This window comes from Pipra filicauda, unplaced genomic scaffold (genome assembly GCF_003945595.2).
Source record: "Pipra filicauda isolate LSUMZ 115617 unplaced genomic scaffold, ASM394559v2 scaffold78_size3787270_pilon, whole genome shotgun sequence".
NCBI lineage: Eukaryota > Metazoa > Chordata > Aves > Passeriformes > Pipridae > Pipra > Pipra filicauda.
In genome coordinates this window covers 2247130-2267707 of record NW_024104964.1, presented here as the reverse complement: position 1 = coordinate 2267707, position 20578 = coordinate 2247130, and the positions used below count along the sequence as shown (strand labels likewise).

General features: G+C 39.6%; 2 protein-coding genes across 7 annotated transcripts in view; one reads left to right on the top strand and one right to left on the bottom strand.

The window, feature by feature from the left end:
* Positions 1–1246, bottom strand: part of SMC4 (structural maintenance of chromosomes 4) — a 29881-nt gene extending 28635 nt beyond the window's left edge. Inside the window, exon 1 of one of the 4 annotated variants that reach the window (XM_027745282.2) lies at positions 1159–1246. The gene's annotated coding sequence lies outside the window, so the exon portion shown is untranslated. The remainder of the gene's footprint in view (positions 1–1158) is intronic. The other 3 variants (XM_027745281.2, XM_039389940.1, XM_039389939.1) reach the window with 3 other exon arrangements.
* Positions 1247–1811: 565 nt separating this feature from the next.
* The window catches only part of IFT80 (intraflagellar transport 80), a 31454-nt gene continuing 12687 nt past the window's right edge, over positions 1812–20578 (top strand). The window contains exons 1-10 of one of the 3 annotated variants that reach the window (XM_039389942.1): positions 1812–1974; positions 3381–3458; positions 4205–4426; positions 7486–7596; positions 9264–9332; positions 12285–12394; positions 12691–12780; positions 13741–13878; positions 17798–17872; positions 20029–20208. In XM_039389942.1, the coding sequence (XP_039245876.1) occupies positions 3422–3458; positions 4205–4426; positions 7486–7596; positions 9264–9332; positions 12285–12394; positions 12691–12780; positions 13741–13878; positions 17798–17872; positions 20029–20208 (1032 nt within the window). In that variant the 5' untranslated portion in view covers positions 1812–1974; positions 3381–3421. Of the gene's footprint in view, positions 2085–3380; positions 3459–4204; positions 4427–7485; positions 7597–9263; positions 9333–12284; positions 12395–12690; positions 12781–13740; positions 13879–17797; positions 17873–20028; positions 20209–20578 lie in introns of all 3 variants that reach the window. The other 2 variants (XM_039389941.1, XM_027745284.2) reach the window with 2 other exon arrangements.

Genomic DNA, 20578 nt, shown 5'->3' with positions numbered 1-20578 from the left:
CCTCAGATACTTCAACAGAATGAACAAGCCGAACTACTTGACCTCAGCTTTTACATCGCGATAAATCAGCTGCCACATAGCCTCTAACAAATTTAACAAATTCGTGCCCAGCCCCTCCCCCGAGCCAGCTCGAAGGTGTTTGGTAAAAGCATCTCTCCACGGGCTCCTGCCAAGCGCCGTTTTTCTTACGGGGACGGCGAAAAAACAAGAGCCAGAGACGGACAGAAAAGCTTCCTCATTAACAGCCGATTAAATCTGATTGCGACAACCCCTGTCAGGGACAAACTCGGTGCTTTTTTTAAGCCTGAGGAGCCCGACTGCGCCCTTGTCACGCTCTTTCCAAGTCCCAGAATATTCCGAGTTGGAAAGGACCCACAAGGATCGTCGAGTCCAACTCTTTTAAGTAAACGGCCAGTCGTTAAGGGCTTTCTTAGGATTTCTCTCTCATCCTTCAAGCATCAAAGCAGAGCTGGTTGCAGAAGGGTCTCTGCTCTAAGTAGATTAAAATCGGGTCTCTCCGCTACTCAAACGCGTTCCCGTCCTCGGCGGGTCTCCGAGGGTCCCCAAGGGCACAGCGGGACCCTCGGGCCGCGCAGCCCCCGTGTGACCCCCCTCCCCAAACCCGACAGCAGCCGGGATGGCCCCGCCGAGCCCGGACCCCTCGGTGTGACCCTCAGCGGGGCCGTGGGAGAGGCGCTGCCGCCGCTTCTCCTCCCTCAGGGCAAGGGGGAAGTGGAAAAAGGCGGCGCGGGGCAGAACCCGCCGCCCCCTCAGCACTCCCTGCCCTTGCCCTCAGCACTCTCAGCCTTTCTCCCTCAGCACCTTCCCCTCACCACCCCTATCGGCCCTCTCAGCACCGTCTCCTCAGCACCCCATATTCCCCCTCAGCACGTCTGTTTTCCCCTCCAGCAGCCCTGTCTTCCCCCTCAGCGTCTCCTATCTCCCACTCAGCACCTTCCTCAGCACCCCGTACCCTTCCCCTCAGCACCCCCTACCCTTGCCCTCAACAATCCCTGTCTCCCCCTCAACGCCTTCCCCTCAGCACCCCCAGCCCCCCTGAGGGCACCTCCTCTGCCGCTCTCCCCCAGCGGACGAAGCCCCTCCGACCCCGCCGCCCTGAGGGCGAACCGCCGCCGCCTCCTCCCGCCGAGCTCGTACCTGCTCGTCCCGGCGGCTCCCAGCCCCGGCGAGGCGGCGGCGGCGCGGGCGGCCGCGACTGCTGTGGAAGCTCGTCCGCTTCCACACTCGAAAATGGCGCCGAAACGGCGAACTCGAACCGAAATTCGTTAGAAAAGCGCGGGGCAGGCTGGGACGGGAGGGGCCGGGCCCGGGGTTTGAACGGCACCGCCGCCCCGCCCGCCATCTTGTGTTCGTTACCGCGGGCGGGGGAGGGAGCGCCGGGACCGGCCAGGAGCGGCTGCCCGGGGGCAAAACCAGGGCGAAGGGAGGCATTTAGGGGGCGAGGGGGACGCGATCCCCCGCGGCCCTTCCCCGCGCGGAGAGGGTTTAGCTTTAGTTTTAGAAGTAGGTCAGTGGGCGGCGCTCGGTTGCCGGGCGACGCGCGCCGGTTTAAAAATGGTTAAAAAAAAACCCACAACTGTAAAAGAACTTCTAAAAGTAAAAAAAAAAAAAAAAAAAAAAAAAAAAAAAAAAAAAAAAAATTAAAAAATTTTAAAAAAAAGTGAATAAAAACGGTGGGCGCGCGGCTGTTTTGAAGCGGGTTTTACTAATTAGCGGGCGGCGCCGTGGCACCTCCGGGGGGGAGGTGGGGAGCTGTTCGTGAGGTGGCGGAGGGCGAGGAGGAGGAAGAAGATGGAGTCTCGCGAGAAGTCGCCATAGAGACGGCGGCGCTTGGGCGCGGGGGGAGCGGGTCCCGCCGCTCCTGAGGCGACGGGAGACGGGGGAGAGAGGCGGGATTATCCCGGGATACGGGTCCGGCCGCCGCTCTGCGCTGTCCCCCCGCTGCCCGCGCAGGTAAAGGCGGCCGCCGGCCCCTGTCAGCGGCAGGACTGAGTCAGCCCGAGGGGGGCGAGGGGGCGGGCGCCGGGACCCCCCGAGGGCGGGAGAGCTCCGGGCACAGGGAGGTGAGTGAGGGCGGGGGGACCGCGAGCCCGGCACTGCCCGGGGGGGCTGGAAAATCTGCCGCTTGGGGAGCTGGAAACGGGGTGTTGGCGCGGGCGGAGAGCGGGCTGTGAGGGCCGATGCTGCCCCGAGGGATTGGTGTTTCCTTCCCGGTGCTCCTCCGTCCTGCCCGCTGGTTTGGCTTCCCTGCGCTCTCCCGCCATCCTGCTCTCTGGAATTCCTTCCCAGCGCTGCTCCCCCCCATCCTGCTCTCTGGAATTCCTTCCCGGCGCTCCCCCCCCCCCCCCCCATCCTGCTCTCTGGAATTCCTTCCCGGCGCTCCCCCCCATCCTGCTCTCTGGAATTCCTTCCCTGCGCTCCCGCGTTCTGCCCGCTGGTTTTCCTTCTTTGCATTCCCCCTATCCTGCTCTCTGGCACTGCTTCCCTGCATTCTCCCCATCCTCCTCTTTGGCGTTCCCTGCGTTCCCCTCCATCCTGCTCTCTGGCATTCCCAGCGCCCCCCTATCCTGGTCTCTGGCATTCCTTCCCTGCGCTGCCCCCATCCTGCCCACTGGTTTCCCTCCCCGTGCTCTCCCCCTATCCTGCCCTCTGGCATTCCCCGCGCTCCTCTCTCCCGCTCTTGCTCCCTCTGCTCTCTCGTCGCTGATCCCGATCTCCTCCTCTCCCAGCCGCTCCGGAGGGAGGAGGCGGTGTCCCGGAGTTTGGCGTCCCCCGGCCGGAACAACTCCCGGTTATTGCCCCATCTCTCCTAAACCTCCAGCGGAGCCGCTGCTGGATCCCTCGGGAGCTGTATGGAGCGATCCATGGGATGGGTGGTGATGGATGTACCTGTGGGCGTTCAGCCCCCCGGGGGCACGTACTGAGCGATTAAACCGTATTCAAAAATTACAGTAAAGTTCTGGGCTTGTCTTTGAAAGGAAAATGTTATTTTCCCTCCTACCCACCCTCCCGGCTGTGTGTCAGCACAAGGGAACTTCAGTGTTTCAACCTATAGTGTTTCAGACTTGGTGATCTTAAAGGTCTTTTCTAACCTTAACAATCCAAGGATTCTCTATTCCCAGTATCACTTTTTCTTTAAATTGTCCACTCTGCTTATACTAAGCAAGATAATAATTTTACAGTTGGATACTGTACGAAAAAGGTCTGTTTTCGTGCTTGTTTTCCCACAGTACTAATGTAATATTACTTCAAAACTTTTTATTTTAATACTAATGTCTTCCATTTTAATTTTGGCTGCTTATATATGTATGTATATTATGCTGCTAACGTATATATATATTTATTTTCTTGTCTTACAGTTCTAACATATGGTTTTTAATGCTCCACCTGAACAACTGAGATGAGACTGAAGACTTCTCTTTTAAAGGAACCAAAACATATCCTTTGTCACAGAAAAAAACATAGAACACCATATTCATTCTGAATAGACTCTTTTCCAGAAAATATTTCCTTATCATAGAAGTTACAGTAAAATGCAGGTGGCTTTTTGTTTCTTTTTTTTTTCTTCCCCTTGTCCTTCAGTGCAGCCTTTAAGCACAATATTTTAAGAGATATTAAATATTTTTTGAGTAATAACTTCACTTCAGAAGCTCTCAATATCTTGCTAGGAAGTTTTTGAGTTTTCCTTCTTATTTGTAGTGATAAGTTAAAGGCTTTCCCAGACAGCAAATAAGAGCAGTGATTTATCTACCTGCACGTAGCAGACATAAACAAAACTGGAATTTTCCTATTAATATATTGGATGTATAGCAATTTATAATTTATGTGATAATAAAGCAACACTTTTGAATGACAGTTGGCTGTTTTGCCCTTGCATTGTGCACTCAGACCCTTCTAAAGGTGTAACCCAACATTTCAGCTGTGTTTCAATAACTTTGCATCATCATAGTAATTATATTTTTACATGAGAGTTTGCTTTATTTTGGGGTGAATTCCTGTCAGCTCTTTTCTTGCCGCAAAAGAACAAAAAAAGAAAGAAGACTCATAGTGTTTATGCAAAACATTCCATGTAATCTTATGAAAATCATCTTCCTGTATTGTTCCTTCAGTTTTGCGTAGCTCGGGTATTTTTAAAGCTTATTTTTGCTGCTTAAAATGTTCCTATTCCTTAATTGAGCTGAACATAAGGAATTGGTGAGCTGTGTGGGATGGACAACAGCTGATGAGCTCTACTCCTGCAGTGATGATCACCAGATCATGAAATGGAACCCTTTAACGAGCGAGACAACTCGGGTGGTCAAACTTCCAGATGAGATTTATCCCATCGATCTCCACTGGTTTCCCAGGAGCATCGGTGGGAAGAAGCAATCCCATGCTGAGAGCTTTGTTCTGACGAGTTCTGATGGTAAGTCAGCTGAAAATATTTATCATTTCACACCACTTTGTGTTTATGTCACTCAAATACACGGGACGTTATTTCGGGAGCAGGAAGGTTTGAGGATTCCTTGGGAAGGGTGTTTTCCCTGCTCCTCCAAATCAAAAAACTGATTTTGCACACAGCAACATTTTTCTTCCTGCATGAATTTTCCTGCAACAGCTTATTCCTGCAATTTTCCTGCAACAGCTAATTCCTCTCGGTGCTAAGAATTCCTGGAAACTCGCTGAATCCCATGGAAAAGGAGTCTAATGTCTTTACAGGGTTGCATTAATTCCTGGTTGAACTCCAGATGTTTGTGAAATTAGAGCAAATGTAAATTTAATCCTCTTGGGTTTTCTTCTGAGATGCTTCTCTTGGGGGACATTGTTCTTTTACTTCCTACTTACATTGATCTCGTTGCTGGTTTTTTTACCAAAGCAAAGAATATGCTCAGCTTTAAATTGCAAATTAAGCACAAATCGTAAGTGATTAGACCTATTTTTTCACTTTTGATTGATAGTTTTACATTGGGTCAGCATTTAAGAGTCTAAGAAACGAAATGAAGAAAACATACATGTTTGATATTCCATATTTGAATGGGGTGTGAATCTCCCACTTGCAATTCCTCCAAAACTGGAGAGTCACTTTGAGATCGAGGACAGTTCTGCCTTCAGTACTTAATAAAAATAAAGGAGCAGTACTTTACAAACCTGAGCTGTAAAGTAAGATTAAATCACTCCTACCTACTGCAGGCATGTGGCTAAAATTTTCCCTTTCCTGTGTTTAAGGCAGTCAGTTGTGATTTGAAACTCTCTGTTCCCTTGGTGTCAAGTTGAAGAACAGAAATCCGTGGGAACAAACGTGGCTTTTGGAGGAACCTCCACCTGTGAATGCAGTGACAAAAATCATTTCACTGTCATCACTTAGAAATTCAGGTGTTGGAAAAGTAAAGAAGCTGCAGAAGTAAAGCTGCTGTCCATGAAAACTCGATCTGGCCCTGTTCTGCAGGAGGGTTGTGACACAGTTTTAAGTGGTGATCACATTTTTTCCAGATGAATTCTTGGTGCCTGCTTTTATATGTAACATATTCTTCCCTGCAAGGCTACAATTTGCTGTTTCTCTATTTGAAAAGTGCCTTGTGAAAGAAGCAGGAGCTTGTGGAGTGGGAAAAGATGCAAAAAATTGGTAAAGGAGTTGGATGTTTCCCTGTATAAGAGGATTTTATCCCAGACTCCTGATAATTTGGCCTCACCAAAACCTTCAGGTCCTTGCCAGCTTCCTCTTCTTCCATCTGAATTTAGTTTTATGTGTTGAGGTGTTGCTTAAATTTAATTTTAATTTCCCAGGGATTCTGCCTCGGTCAGTGGAAGCTGTTGGTTCAATATATAAAATGCCAGGGAATTCTTTATATCCTTAAAAATGTAATGGCTTGGAAGTGCTCACCACTTACTGCTGAGCACTGTAGGTGATGGCATGAGAACATTCATGTGATAAGAGGTTTAATTATTCTGCAATGAAAAAGGTCTGGGCTACAGATGGAACAAGTACAGAAAGTAAACAGAAAATAAACCATGTTTTAGTGTATTAATTCAAGGCCAAATTTGCAATTTAATTGGAGGAAACACCATTGAATTCCTCTGAATCCAGTTATTACTTGTACTTGGAAAATGAGATTCTCAGACCTGAGAGATGATCTATAAGTGATACATTAATTAGATAAGATGTAATTTTTAATTATACAGTAATGGAATGCTTTAAATTAATACCCTGGAAGTGTCCAAGGCCGGGTTGGACGGGACTTGGAGCAACCTGGGATAGTGGAAGGTGCCCTTGGATAGTGGAATGAGATGAGATTAAGGTCCCTTCCAACCCAAACCATCCTGTAATTCTATGGTATTTTAAATATATCAAATAAACTGATTTATCCAAACCATACTCTTCCCATCAGTGTCAAAAACCCTTTCCTTGGAAACCTTGCTCTGCCACAGATTTAGTTGGATGTTGGTGCCTTTTTGTTCAGGTGCTTAAAAGTAAAAAGCAAAGTGTGATTGTATCGATTTGACTGATCCTGTGGAGAGCCCTGGTGTTTGTTTATGGTTATTTAGTGACAGATCCACCAGAATGCCTTTCCTTGGATTTAGTTTGACTTTATTTGTTATTTTGGGGATGTTCTGTTTTGTCTCTCTGGGACGCTCTGGAACATCCATGTAGTGCTTCACTGGCTGGCAGGTTAAATCAAATAATATTAAAATAATTGGATTTTAGAGTAGTTAATTGGAATCCCTGGGCTGGTTTAAGCCATGCATTTGTTCTGCCACATGTTTCCAAGCCCTCTTTGTCTGCTCTTTGGTCTAATTTAAATTTGGTCTTCCTGGATTTCAGCAACATCCCTCATTTGGAAAGAGACACTTCCCCCTGCTTCTGTTGAAATCATTAATAGCTTTGTTTTTGGCTGCTCTGAGTTTCCATCACAGCTCCAGAAGGCAGGAATACTTCCTTCACCCGTGGTTGGATTGTTCCAACTTTTCCAGTATTTTGGGATTGAGTAGATTCAGATGGTTTTTGGATCTTAAAAAAAAAAAAATACCACCAAAACCAACCCAAGGACTCTCTGGGCTGCACGTGGAGCTCCCAGACACTGCAAGAACATCAGGCACTTGTGTCCCCAGAGGGATTTGCAAACTTTTGAGGGACATAAGAAAAAGAAATAGGTAAAACAGAAGTTATAGATAAAGAAGGGAAATAAATACAACATTGGGGCTGGTTTGCAGGTTGTTCTGCAAGAGCTCGTTTGTTTGGGGTGATCAGAGCTGGGAACAATTTTATGTTTTATTCTTTTTCTTCTTGCTGGTTTCTTGTTTTGTCTGTTTTTGACAGAAGGTAAAATCATTACAATTATATAATTTAATCAATAATTTGATATAATAATTTAGTGTACACAATTTAATTCTATATTTAATAATTTTGTGTGTATTGTTTTCTATATATAAAATCATACACACATGTATAAATTTATATAAATTATGTACTCTTTTTTATATCTTTAGGGAAGTTCCACTTGATTTCCAAGTTAGGAAGAGTGGAGAAAAGTGTGGAAGCACATTGTGGAGCTGTGCTTGCAGGAAGGTGGAATTATGAAGGAACAGCACTGGTCACAGGTGAGCACTTGTACATTAATGAAGTGGTTTGAAACCTAAAATAGCAGAAGAACTCTTTTTGAAAATCAAGCCTTCTGGTTTTTTAATACAGTATTTCATAGTTTAAATTGTAGTTGCATTGAATTTAAATGAATAAAACTGAGTGTCTTCAGTGTTCACACACTGCTTGAAATTCTGTGAGAAGGGGGAAAATGGAAACACAAACTCAACAATAGAAATGAAGTTACTTTTTTTGGTCTTAATTATCGCTGAGGTTGTTATCATCTTGTTTAATAGAAGTTAGTTTTACACTAATTAACTCTATTTTAGATTAACATTGTCTATTTTAATTAATAGAAGGTCTGCTAAAAACTCCTCTTTTTTAGTGGTCCTATTTATTAGATGTCACCCTTTTTACTTGAAAGTAAATGTTTTTAATATCAGAGTGCTTGGATGGTTTTGTGGCTGTTCTGAACTTCATAAAGGAGAATATTTGATTTATTTTTCTCTACCTTTTTCCAAAAAAAGGCTGCTAAGTTGGTCCATTTCTATCCCTGCACATTTGGGAGTTTTTTTAGCCAACAAAGTTTCAAAGCATCTTGAATATTCCTTTTTCTTCCTTATTTATCAGGAATGGTGTAATTATCACCTGCAGCCTGTGAGTGATCTCCCAGTGTTTCCATCTCTCCACCCTTTTTGTCCTAAATCTTTTTGGTAATCAGGGGAACTGATGAAACTCCCTGTGAGCAGCTCCTTGCTGGATTTCTGTCGGTGTCAGGATTCTCTGCAGCCTCCTGTTGATCTGGGACAGCTGATTCCTCTGGACAAATTCCAACTCAGTCCACAAGTACTGAAGATAATTTTGGAGCTGCTCATTTCCAGACTCAAGTCTGACTCTAAAAATGCTGCTTCAAGGAACTCTGTCTGGCTTGTTCCTCTGAAGTCCCACAGGGAGAGAAATATTGTTCTTTTTAAAGACAGATTTGCCTCAGGAAATTCTCCAAAGGAAAAGTCAAAACTGCCTTTTCAAAATTGCCTTTTGAACCCTTTATTTTGTTGTTTGGTTGGTTGGTTTTTTTGAGACTGGATGACACTTCTTAGGACTGTGGGAATTCATCGCTATTTCCACTTTGAGATCATCAACTGCTCTCATACCACAGCTAGACTTTGAAGAAGAGCAAATCATTGATACTGCATCCCTCAAAGTATTTTTGTGGCTGCATTTCAACAGCATCAAGTGTGCACAAACAAGATTTTAACGTTACCATTTATTTTGCATTTTTTTAAACACTTGAAAGCTACACTGGGCAGATCCAAAAACCTGAAACGTGGTAAGGAAATTACCTTTGAATGGAAGAATTCCATTAAGTTTCTAGGAGCACCTTTTTCCTCATTAATTGGATTTGGGAGGCTTAAATTGCAGGGCCAGAGCTGTACATTTTAAATATGAGAGCACACCAGGAAATCTGTGCTCTTAATCACAGAAGGGACTTGTTCACAGTAACAAAATCACCATCTTAAATACTTTTTCCTTTAATATATTTTCTATTTGCATGTTTGGAGGGCTAAATAAAAGGTATGACCTGCAAGAAGACCTGGATTAATTTTAACTCAAGTGTTTCCTAGGTAGGAAGTTTGTTAGATTTAATTGTTGCACTGAATTTGATGATTTCTCTGCTCATTTTCAGTGGGTGAAGATGGCCAAGTGAAAATCTGGTCTAAGAGTGGAATGCTGAGATCCACTTTAGCTCAGCAAGGTAAGATCATTTCCTTCAAGTTCTATCAGAACTTTTTAATTTGGGTTGGTCTAAAATACATTTAAACAACAGACCCTGAATCTGGCAGTGATGGTTTGGTGACAAGTCTTCAGGCCTAGAAAAACTTAATTAAAATTAAGTGTAAATTACAGTTGAACTGCATTTAGTAAGGTCTTAGAAAATCTTATTTTAACAAAGAACTCTCCAAATGAAAAGTTTTATTGCAGTAATTTTAGACAGCAGCCTCAGTTCCACCCCAAGGATTTTCTGCTATTTCAGTGAAGGCACTTGAGCTAAATTTTGTTTTTCAGACTTCATACATGGAGCCCATGTGACCTGCTGACATTTTTGAAGAAACCACATGCACCTGGGCTTGGGTTAAATGTCAACCCCTTATCTCTCTTTCTGAAACAAATTATCTAAATTCTTTCAACCTGTGGAAGGCATTTTAACCACAGGAGTGAATGTAAAGTGTATTTCAGTTCTTTTAAGGAAGTTCACAAGCAGATGTGATGTTTTTCACGCTTACAGTGTACAAAGATAAGCCAACTGAACTAGAATTTTTGAGAAAAAAATACAAACTGAAGCGCACAATCTTCACTATTTTTCAGTTGATACGTTTTCAAGGGTTTTGTGCTTAATTGAGCTTATTTGAGATTCGATAAAGATTATACAGGAGGAGTTATATTCTAGCTTGGAGTAGGAATTTTCACTGATTTCTGAGTTTCTGGTGCAGTACAAAAGTGCAGTTGAGTCCCCATGGAATAACTGTCATCTCGTATTTGTGTTTTTAAGATAAGCTCCCATGAGGCTCCAAAACCCTTTAAATTGAATTTACAGAATGAGAATCCCACGGACTCCTTTGTGGGATAAGGGTAGGATTCTGCAGAAATGACATTTTTTTTTAAGGGAGGTATAACATGTTTGAGCTCATTTTTCACTTCCTTTATCATTCCCATTGCACATATTCTTTTAACTCTTTGTATTAGAAATGTATTTTCAGGCTCTTCTCTTTGGATGGTGCTCCACGTGCCTGTTCTGTCTTTGGATTTTGTTCACTACAAAAACATGGACATACATTTTCCCCTTCTTTAGCTTTTTCAGTGCTTCCATGGAGCATTCCAGCTGTGCATCCAAGCTGGTGGGACCCCATGGCCTCCCCTGCTGGAGTGTTGCTCTTATGGCTGTGTTTGTTCCTTGAGCCACTTCTTCATCCTTAAATTCTCCTAATATTCCTTTTGTTCCTCCTTCTTACACTGAACTGCTGTATTTGGGATTCCAGCTGAGACAATGCACTGATATATTTGGATGAGGTAACTCTTTTTCATGGATCTCTTTGGTGTGTCTTGGTAACCCACAGGATTATCATGGAATCCCAGAATGTTTGGGGTTGGAAAGGACCTTAAAGATCATCTCATTCCAACAGGAATGATGGAGCAGAGACACTGCAGGCAGTTGTGTTGGTGATAAACAGCTGCAGGAAGGAGAAAAGAAGGGAGAAAGGCAGAAAAGTTGGGATTTGAAGGAGGAACATCCGGATTCTTCCCATCCCACACGAGCCACAGCAGATATTTGGGTAATTCCAAGTCTGGGTGAGACTTCTGACTGTCACAGGAGTAAAACATTAATCCATGGGCAGGGACACCTTCCACCAGCCCAGGTTGCTCCAAACCTCGTCCAGCCTGGCCTTGGACACTTCCAGGGATGGAGCAGCCACAGCTTCTCTGGGCAACCTGTGCCAGGGCCCCACCACCCTCCCAGGGAAGGATTCCTTCCTGGTGTCTGTGTTCCTTTGGAGAGAGCCAGAGAACTCTGAAGAGCAGGATGTGTGAAGTAAGGAAGCCCCCATGTGAAAGGAAGGGCAGCTCTACCAGCACAAACATCTGCCTCAAATAGATTCCCAGTTCTTGAGGTGGTTCCAGCCACCTGCTCTCAAACTGAACTTGTCATCTGCTCTTCTTAAGACCATCTTTCTTCAGGACTTGAAGGCACCAGAAGAGGTTTCTCAGAGAGGTTGTGGACTTCCCATCCCTGGAAGTGTCCAAGGCCAGGCTGGATGAGGCTTGGAGCAACCTGGGCTGGTGGAAGGTGTCCCTGCCCATGGATTAATATTTTACTCCTGTGACAATCAGAAGTCTCAGCCAGACTTGGAATTACCCAAATATCTGCTGTGGTTCGTGTGGGATGGGAAGAATCCGGATGTTCCTCCTTCAAATCCCAACTTTTCTGCCTTTCTCCCTTCTTTTCTCCCTGAATATTCCTTCCTGCAGCTGTTTATCACCAACACAACTGCCTGCAGTGTGTCTGTTCCACTGAATTTTCCTTCCCAGAGTGTTGGCAGTGTTTTCCCAACCAAGTTCTTGTTAAGTGCAGAAGGAAATGAGTTAACTCAGCTCCTGCTGTTAAGCCCTGGAAATTGTGGTTAAGTAGTCAGCCATCATAAAAAAGGGAAACATTTGGTTTAAATAGAAAAGTTCTTCTGATTGTTAAATCAGCATTAAAGCAGGACAAAAAAAAATGAGTTTATTTAGAATTCCTGTTACAGCTGGTGACAGAATTTATGTCATTTGCAACAGGAGGAAAAGAGCCAGGGCCAGATTTACTTAATATATGTTGTGTGTTTCTGTGAGTTGTCTCCTGTAAGGGTTGACAGTTAAACAAATCTTACATAATCCTGTGGTTCTAAGCAATATAAATGCCTTTCTAAAAGAAAATACGTGAAATACAGAAATATTCAGGAGCAACAGCAGCAGGTCTCAGTTTAGAGTTTGAATATTTGGAAGCTATGGTATTTTATGTATATAAATATGTGTATAAATAAATAGAAATACACGTGGATATAATACAGTATTTTTATTTTTATATATATATTTATATATACACACACACACATATGTAATACAGCATTAAAAGGACAGGAAAAGTCACCAGGAATGTTTTCCATGCCCACAGGAAGCCCCGTGTACTCCGTGGCCTGGGGACCTGACTCTGAAAAAGTTCTTTACACGTCAGGGAAGCAGCTGATTATTAAACCTCTTCAGCCAAATGCTAAAGTTTTGCAGGTATTATCAATAAGGTGACTAAATAATGTGTTTATTTTCATAAATAAGGGTACAGATGCCTTTCCCTTTTAATTTTTTATGAAAAACAGCTGTTTTAATTTGCACTTAAAATGTGGGTTTAGTGCAGATTTTCCTGCTTTGATTCTGCCTCCTTCAGGCTTTATGAAATTTATTTTTCTGCTGAATCACAGAATCGTTGAGATTGGATAAAACCTCCAAGATCATCAAGGTCAATGAATGATGAATATTAAATATAAAAGTCAGGCTGTGCTTAATTTATTTTGTTTCCATTTCAGTGGAAAGCCCACGATGGACTGATTTTAAAAACTGACTGGAATTCAGTTAATGATCTGATTCTTTCTGCAGGTGAAGATTGTAAATATAAGGTGAGTTCTGGTTAACTCTGTAACTAAATGACCAGGGAAGTTATTAGACCGAATTTTTAAAATTTTAATAGTGCCTGGAAGCTCCAAATTAAATGGGAAGTCTCCTATTTAGAAATACATCTCATTCTGTGTATTATCATTAAATCACAATATTTATTTTTAAATACAGCAGAATAAAAATGGGTAAAATGCAAAGGAAACAAACTCTGAAAGGAAAATGTGTAGAAAAATAGAAGTGATTGCTTGAAATATGATATATACTGGAAAAGGTAGTGACATCTGAAATTAGAGGAGATAAAGCTGCTGTTTTCTATTACAGGAACATTGGTGAACCCCTTGGTAATTTTTTTGATTGGTATCTTCTGTATCCAAAATAAAAAGCCACATATTGTATCTCTTCCCTTAAGTGGGAACTTCATTTTAAGTGTATCATGTGTTGGTTCTGTCAGCAAAGTGATAGAACACACACAGTGAAGACCAAAAAACCCCACAATTAAACAAGAAACCAAACCAAACAAATTAAACAAAACCAAATAAAAAAAAAAACAAAAAACACATATATTAAAGTGTTAAAATCAAATGATTTTGTGGATTGATTCCTGGTATTCTACTGATTTAAAAAAAAAAAAAATAATCCGGCTTGGAAATTTTCAGAGGGGCCTCATAATCTTGGGAAATTTCCTCATAATCCTGGGAAATGGGATAAACTTTGTAGTTATTTTACAGGGAATATTTTATACAGGATAATGTAACATTTACCATGGCAACAAAGCAAAGTTTATTGCATTGAACAAACCAATATTGATTAGGAACAACCTTTTAATGTGAAGTGAATTTTTCTAATTCCACTGCCATAACTTGCTGAATTATTCCTGCCCCTCCTGTGAGGGGAAAATGGAATAACTAAAAATCCTCCTAAACTGTGCTTGTTGAGGTGGATATTTCCCCTTTTTTGGGCAGGTTTGGGACAGCTACGGGCGGCTCCTGTACAGCTCCCAGCTCCAGGAATATCCCATCACATCCATCGCCTGGGCCGTGGACGGGGAATTGTTTGCTGTGGGATCCTTCAACACCTTACGGCTCTGTGACAAAACTGGCGTGAGTAAGAGCCCCAAACCAGGGCAGGGATTGTCCAAACTTAGGGATAACACAGGAAAATATCCCTCGGGATAGCCGTGCACAGGGGGGTGTTTCCCTCAGGAAAAACTAGGTGGGAATTCCAGCACCTTCCTCCTACCTGCAGCTGAGCAGGAGGAGTTTTAAAAGAGGATTAATATCAATAATATTTTGCTTTCCAGGACATGGAATTTTTCACAAGCATCCCTTGTAAGGCTCACATGTGGAGCAGAAAAGAAAGCTGATATTTTTCTGATTTTATCAAGGATTTTTTCTAATATTTTTCTGCCCTTTCCACAGCCCCAGTTTTGGTCATATTTAAGTAGAAATCTTTGCACAGTGAGTGCAAAATGCAGTTGAAATCGTTTGGCCTCACCCACAAAAGGGCATATTTATTTCAGTTTATAGCTCAGTGATCCCAGTGCTCAGAAAGGAGACATCAGGTGATGGAAGTTGCAATCTGCAATCTCCAGCCTTAGACCAAAGAGAAATAAATATATATTTATTACTAATTTATTACTATATTATTCATACATACATTAAAGTTATATATTAGAAACATTGTTATATTTATTCCTTTGAAAATTTTATATATAATAATTTGTATTTATATATAATCTTATATATAATAATTGATATTATAAATTATAATTATATATTATTAATACATACATTAATGTTATATATTAGAAACATTATTATATTTATTACTTTGAAAAATTAATATATAATAATTTGTATTTATAGATATAATTTTATATATATATAGTTTACATATATATAAAAAATTGCAATTATTAACCATAAAAAACAAGGAGTGTATAAAAGTTTATTTTAAAAGGGTGTAGAACAACAATATCCTGCCCTTTTATTACTAGATTTTATTTTATTATTATATTTTATTATATAATAAATGTATATTTATTACTGTATTATTAATACATACATTAATGTTATATATATAAAAACATTATTATATTTATTACTTTGAAAAATTTATATACACTAATTTGTATTTATATTTATAATTTTATATATATAATAATTTTTATATATATATATATATATATATATATATAAAAATTGCAATTATTAACCATAAAACCCAAGGAGTGTATAAAAATTTCTTTAAAAAGGTGGTAAAACAACAACATCCTGCACTTTTATTACTATATTATATTTCATTATTTTATTATTATATTTTATTATATAATAAACATATTTCTTAGTAATTTATTACTATATTATTATTACATAAATTAATGTTATGTATTAGAAACATTATATTTATATTTCTTACTTTGAAAAAATTATATATAATTTTTATTTATATATAGAATTTTATATATATATAATAATTTATATATATAAAAATTTCAATGATTAACCATAAAAAACAAGGAGTGTATAAAAATTTCTTTAAAAAGGGGGTAGAACAACAATATCCTGCACTTTTATTACTGTATTATATTTTATTATTATATTTTATTATATAATAAATGTATATTTATTACTACATTATCAATACATATATTAATGTTATATATCAGAAGCTATTATATTTATATTTCTTACTTTGAAAAATTAGTATATAACAATTTGTATTTATATATAATTTTATATATATAATAATTTATATCTGTATACAAAATTGCAGTGTGTAAAATAAAAAGCAAGAAGTGTATAAAAATTTCTTCTAAACGGGGTAGAACAACAATATCCTGCACTTTTATTACTATATTATATTTTATTATTTTATGATTATATTTTATTATATAATGAATATATATTTATTACTAATTTATTACTATGTTATTATTACATATATTAATGTTATGTACTAGAAACATTATTATATTAATATTTATTACTTTAAAAAAAATTATATATAATAATTTGTATTTATATATATCATTTTATATATATATAATTTTTATATATAAAAATTGCAATGATTAACCATAAAAAACAAGGAGTGTATAAAAATTTCTTTTGAAAGGGGGTAGAACAACAATATCCTCCGCTTTTATTACTAGATTTTATTTTATTATTATATTTCATTATATAATAAATGTATATTTATTGCTATATTATTAATACATATATTAATGTTATAGATTATAAACATTATTATATTTATATTTATTATTTTGAAAAATTAATATATAATAATTTGTATTTGTATATAATTTTATATTTATATAATAATTTATATATACATAAAAATTGCAATGATTAACCATAAAAAAGCAAGCAGTGTATAAAAATTTCTTTAAAAAGGGGGTAGAACAACAATATCCTGCACTTTTATTACTGTATTATATTTTATTATATAATAAATATATATAGTTACTAGTTTATTACTATATTATTAATACATATATTAATGTTAAGTATTAGAAACATTATTATATTTATTACTTTGAAAAATTTGCATATAATAATCTGTATTTATATATATAATTTATATATATAAAAATCGTAATTATTAACCATTAAAAACCAAAGAGTGTATAAAAATTTCTTTAAAAGGGGGGCAGAACAACGACATCCTGCACTTTCATTCCTATATTATATTTTATTATTTTTCCTTCTGGTTCCTTGTTGCCATTTTTCCACTTGGTGTGCAATTCCAGTGAATGTGAGGCAGTTCCCTGTCCCTCCACTGGTGTGTGAGTCAGCCCCGAGCACAGATTGACCTCATTGTCTCTGTGGCTTTCCTGTGGTTCTGCAGCTTTTTGTTGCAGCAAACCTTCCTTATTTGGGACTTTTAGGGGCCCATTTGCTCCCTTTTTTCTCGTGCTCGTCACTCTTTTCGGGGGAAAAAATCGCTGTGGGGTTTTGGGCACCTGCGGGAGATCCTGGTTCACCTTCCCATCAGCTTGGCCTGGCTTTGTCAGGGATTTTAAATTCCTGAAGAGGAGCCTTTCGGGGTTATTTGAGAGGATAAAATCTGGTTTATTACTCGACTCTTAAAGCAACGAAGCCAACATTACAATTAATTAAAATAGAAATTACCAGTAGCTGGTGCCAGATGCTTTATCAGCTCCCAGTGATAATTTATTACCTTCAAATCCTGAATTTTTCCTGCGAGTTTCTTTGCTGACATTGGCTGTAAATAGTTACTGAAGGGGAAGCTTTGCTGGGATGGAGGCAAAAGCAGGAATGATTCCCATCCCACCAGTGATGGAGTTTGAAGAGAACCAGACCTGGCTTTTACTGGTCAACACAGACATTTTTATTGTGTCTGATGTAATGGGGCTGTAGTGGCAAATTGCTCCCCAGGGAGCCATCAGGACAATAAATATCTATATCATTAACTCTTCTCTAGCATGTGTGTTCAGTTTGGGGCATAATTACAGCAAATTCGGGGGGGTCAGGGGCCTTTTCTCGTGTTCTTTCTACCTGGTGACTTAGTTCTCGTGTTAAAAATGAGAATTACAGATCTAACAGCAACTTTAGAAGCTTCATTTCTTCAGTTAAAAACCGCTTTTGCTCCTGTAGCATCAGAAATTATATATATATATATATATCTGTGTATATATATTTATATATAAAACATCCTACAAAATACCAAACAGAATATATTTAAGGTTGAAATTTGTTGCCTTGTTAATGCCAACGATCATTAAACCTGCAGAGAGCACCAATAAAATCCATCTATTGAGATGCAAAGCTGGCTGGATTGATGGATATTCAGCTTTCCTGGTGTCCACAGCTTTTCAGGATGGGATCACTTGGATGGAGGGCAGTGCTTAAAAAGTTCATTTATGTCAGCTATTTCCTGTGGCTCTGCTGCTTCCCTTGACATTACTGAGCAGGTCAAAATATTTACACAGTGAGAGATGGTAAGAATGACTGAAATTCCCTGATTTCCTCCTTCCCCACTCCACTCCCACAGAAAGATCTTGGAAAAAGGACCAGATCCATCTGCTCCAGAGGCAGGAAAAGTATAAGCCAAAATCTAATATTACAGGTAATGTTGGAACAACTTCATGAAGTCATTCCTGGAGTCATAGTCATACCTATTTAAAAAAAAAAAAAATTAAGTGTATTTAGGAAATGCTATTTCAGATTTTGAAGTTGTTCCTGTCTTAGAAATGGAGAGCTAAATGATTTTTATTAGAACATTTTATATACATGATAAATGCCCCAGACATCTGCAGGGACTATGAATCATTGGAGTGGTGGGATTTACACTTGGGAGCTTCGAAAAAAATTGGAAAATAAAGCTTTGAATGGCTCTTTAGATTTTTATTTTTTGTTTTTAAATATAGGTTATGATCTGGAAATATCTTAGTATTCAATGACCTGAAAAAAAAGGCTTATGGTTAAAAGAATAAAGAAGTAGATTTGGAATTGGTTTTCAACAGTTTGACTTAAGACATCAAATCTCTTCGTAATGAAAAATTCATTTACTGATGCTGCTTAAAAAATTCCAACCCTGCAAATCTATTGAGGACAAGAAATCCTTCCTAAAAAATAACCAGAATATTTTTAATCCCTTTTTTATCTTCAGTGGATCTGTTATATGTAAAAAAGTAGCTCCAAATCCACGTTTTTGGAGCTCCTTAAATCAAATCAAAGCCATCAACTGGTTCTTTGTTGGTGGCTTGATGTCCCTTTATTCCTCCTGTCTCCGGGGTGGATTCCTGATCCGAGGGAAATGACCTCGTGTGTTTGGGAGGATCCCAGTTTGGAAAAAGAAATTCCATCCAGTGTTTTGGGCAGCTGTGGCACACGGGGCTCGGATGGAGGTCGCGGGAAACCCTTGGAGCGTTGGTTACAACCGTGGAAGAGCTTCTTCCTTGGCCATGGGAGAGTCAGCCATGGAATATTGTGGCTTTAATTCCCAGGGAGTGTTTTCATCCTGGGGAGACAGTTCTCCAAAAATCCCCACTTCTCCCCAGATCCATCCCCATGGATGGGCTGGGTGTCTGTCAGCAGGAGACAGGGAACACAGAGCTTTGAACCCGGGGGTTTGGAGCTGGAATTTCAGTCGGAGCTGACATCACCTTTCCCTCACCCCATGTGTAAAAGAGCCTCAACTCCTACACAATATTCCACAAACCATCAGCACAGCTCAGGCTTTGGATTCCAGCCCCTTTTGTTTCCTTCTTAGTCAGCTTTTAAGTCCCAACTCTTTTATTTTACTGTAATTTTGGTGATTTCACTCCTTGTAAATCATACGAAGGCTTTGGGTGAAGGTTTTGATTCTTGGAGGTTGCTAATTTTATGCAGCAGAAGAAATCAGAATATAAAACGTGTTACGAACATTAGGTGAGGATTTTCTTCCAGCTGTGTCCCCTTTGGTATAATTTCATGTATCCAAAAGTCAATCCAATGTCTACTTACAATTTAACTTGGTTCTTCTTACTGATTTGCTTCTTAAGATTTCAAAGACAGTCAGATATTCAAGTAGTTCTCCAATTACTACATGTTTTTTAAAATATTCCATTACAGAGTAATGAAGAGGCAGCAGCTGAGATTTGCTTCTTGTTTTAAAACCTGGTTTAAAGCCTTCCTAAAATTCCACAGAAAGGTTATTTCGTTTTTTGTCATTCAGAGACTAGAGGTGATTGGTGTGATTTCTGCATTTCTGAGTTGCAGGAAATAGAAAACAAGGGTCTTGGTCTGAAAAATCCTACTTTTTGACAAGGTTTCATTAATAAGGCTCTAAACTTCAGAGGAGTCTTGTGCATAAAATGGGGGAATTAAGAATAAAGTTCTTTGCTGGAGGAAATTTTTGATGCATCTTTCCCTTCAGTAACAACAGAGAGTAAATAGAATTATTTCTAAGTAAGTTGACTTAATTTTATGTGGTGATTGCTTAGATTTATAAACGAAAGTACACTTTAAATATATTATGAGTAGAAAACTGGTACCTCGTGTACTTCAGGCATTGTGACATTTTAATTTTGCTTTACTTGGTGGTTTTGCTTTTTGTATCCCTGGTTTTCAACAGTCTGACTTAAGACATCAAATCTCTTCATAAGGAAAATTTCATTTACTGATGCTGCTTAAAAAATTCCAACCCTGCAAATCTATTGAGGACAAGAAATCGTTCCTAAAAAATACCCAGAATATTTTTAATCCCTTTTTTTTTTTTAATCTTTTTTTTTTTTTTTGCAGTGGTCTTATGCCCTGGAGAAGCCCAACACTGGCAGCATATTTAACATTTCCTGGTCCATTGATGGCACCCAGCTGGCTGGAGCCTGTGGGAATGGCCATGTCATCTTTGCCCACATCGTGGAGCAACGGTGGGAGTGGAAGAACTTTGAGATCACATTAATCAAGAGGAGAACCATGAAGGTAAAATTACAGTTTCGAGCTCTGCGGGCTTTTTTTTAATGCAAAATAGGAGTTTTAAACCTAATTTGTCCCCTGTGTTCCCAGACAGTGACTCAGACATTCGCTCCCTGAGCACTGGGATAAGACAAGATTTCCATTCTTCCAGATTTTCCAAATGACACATTTGGTGTTGGACACCAGGCCTGTATCTTCAATATCAAAGTCGAGTGCCTAAATTCCTAATTAGGCCCTCGAATGCCTTTTTTTTGCTCTTGACTCTTTTCGTGTTGGATCTGTAATTGGGAAGAAGTTGGAAGAGCAGCAGTGCTGGGTGAGTTTGGTGCAGTGGGTGGGATGTGGTGAGTCAGTGTCTGGGAACACAGAGGACAAA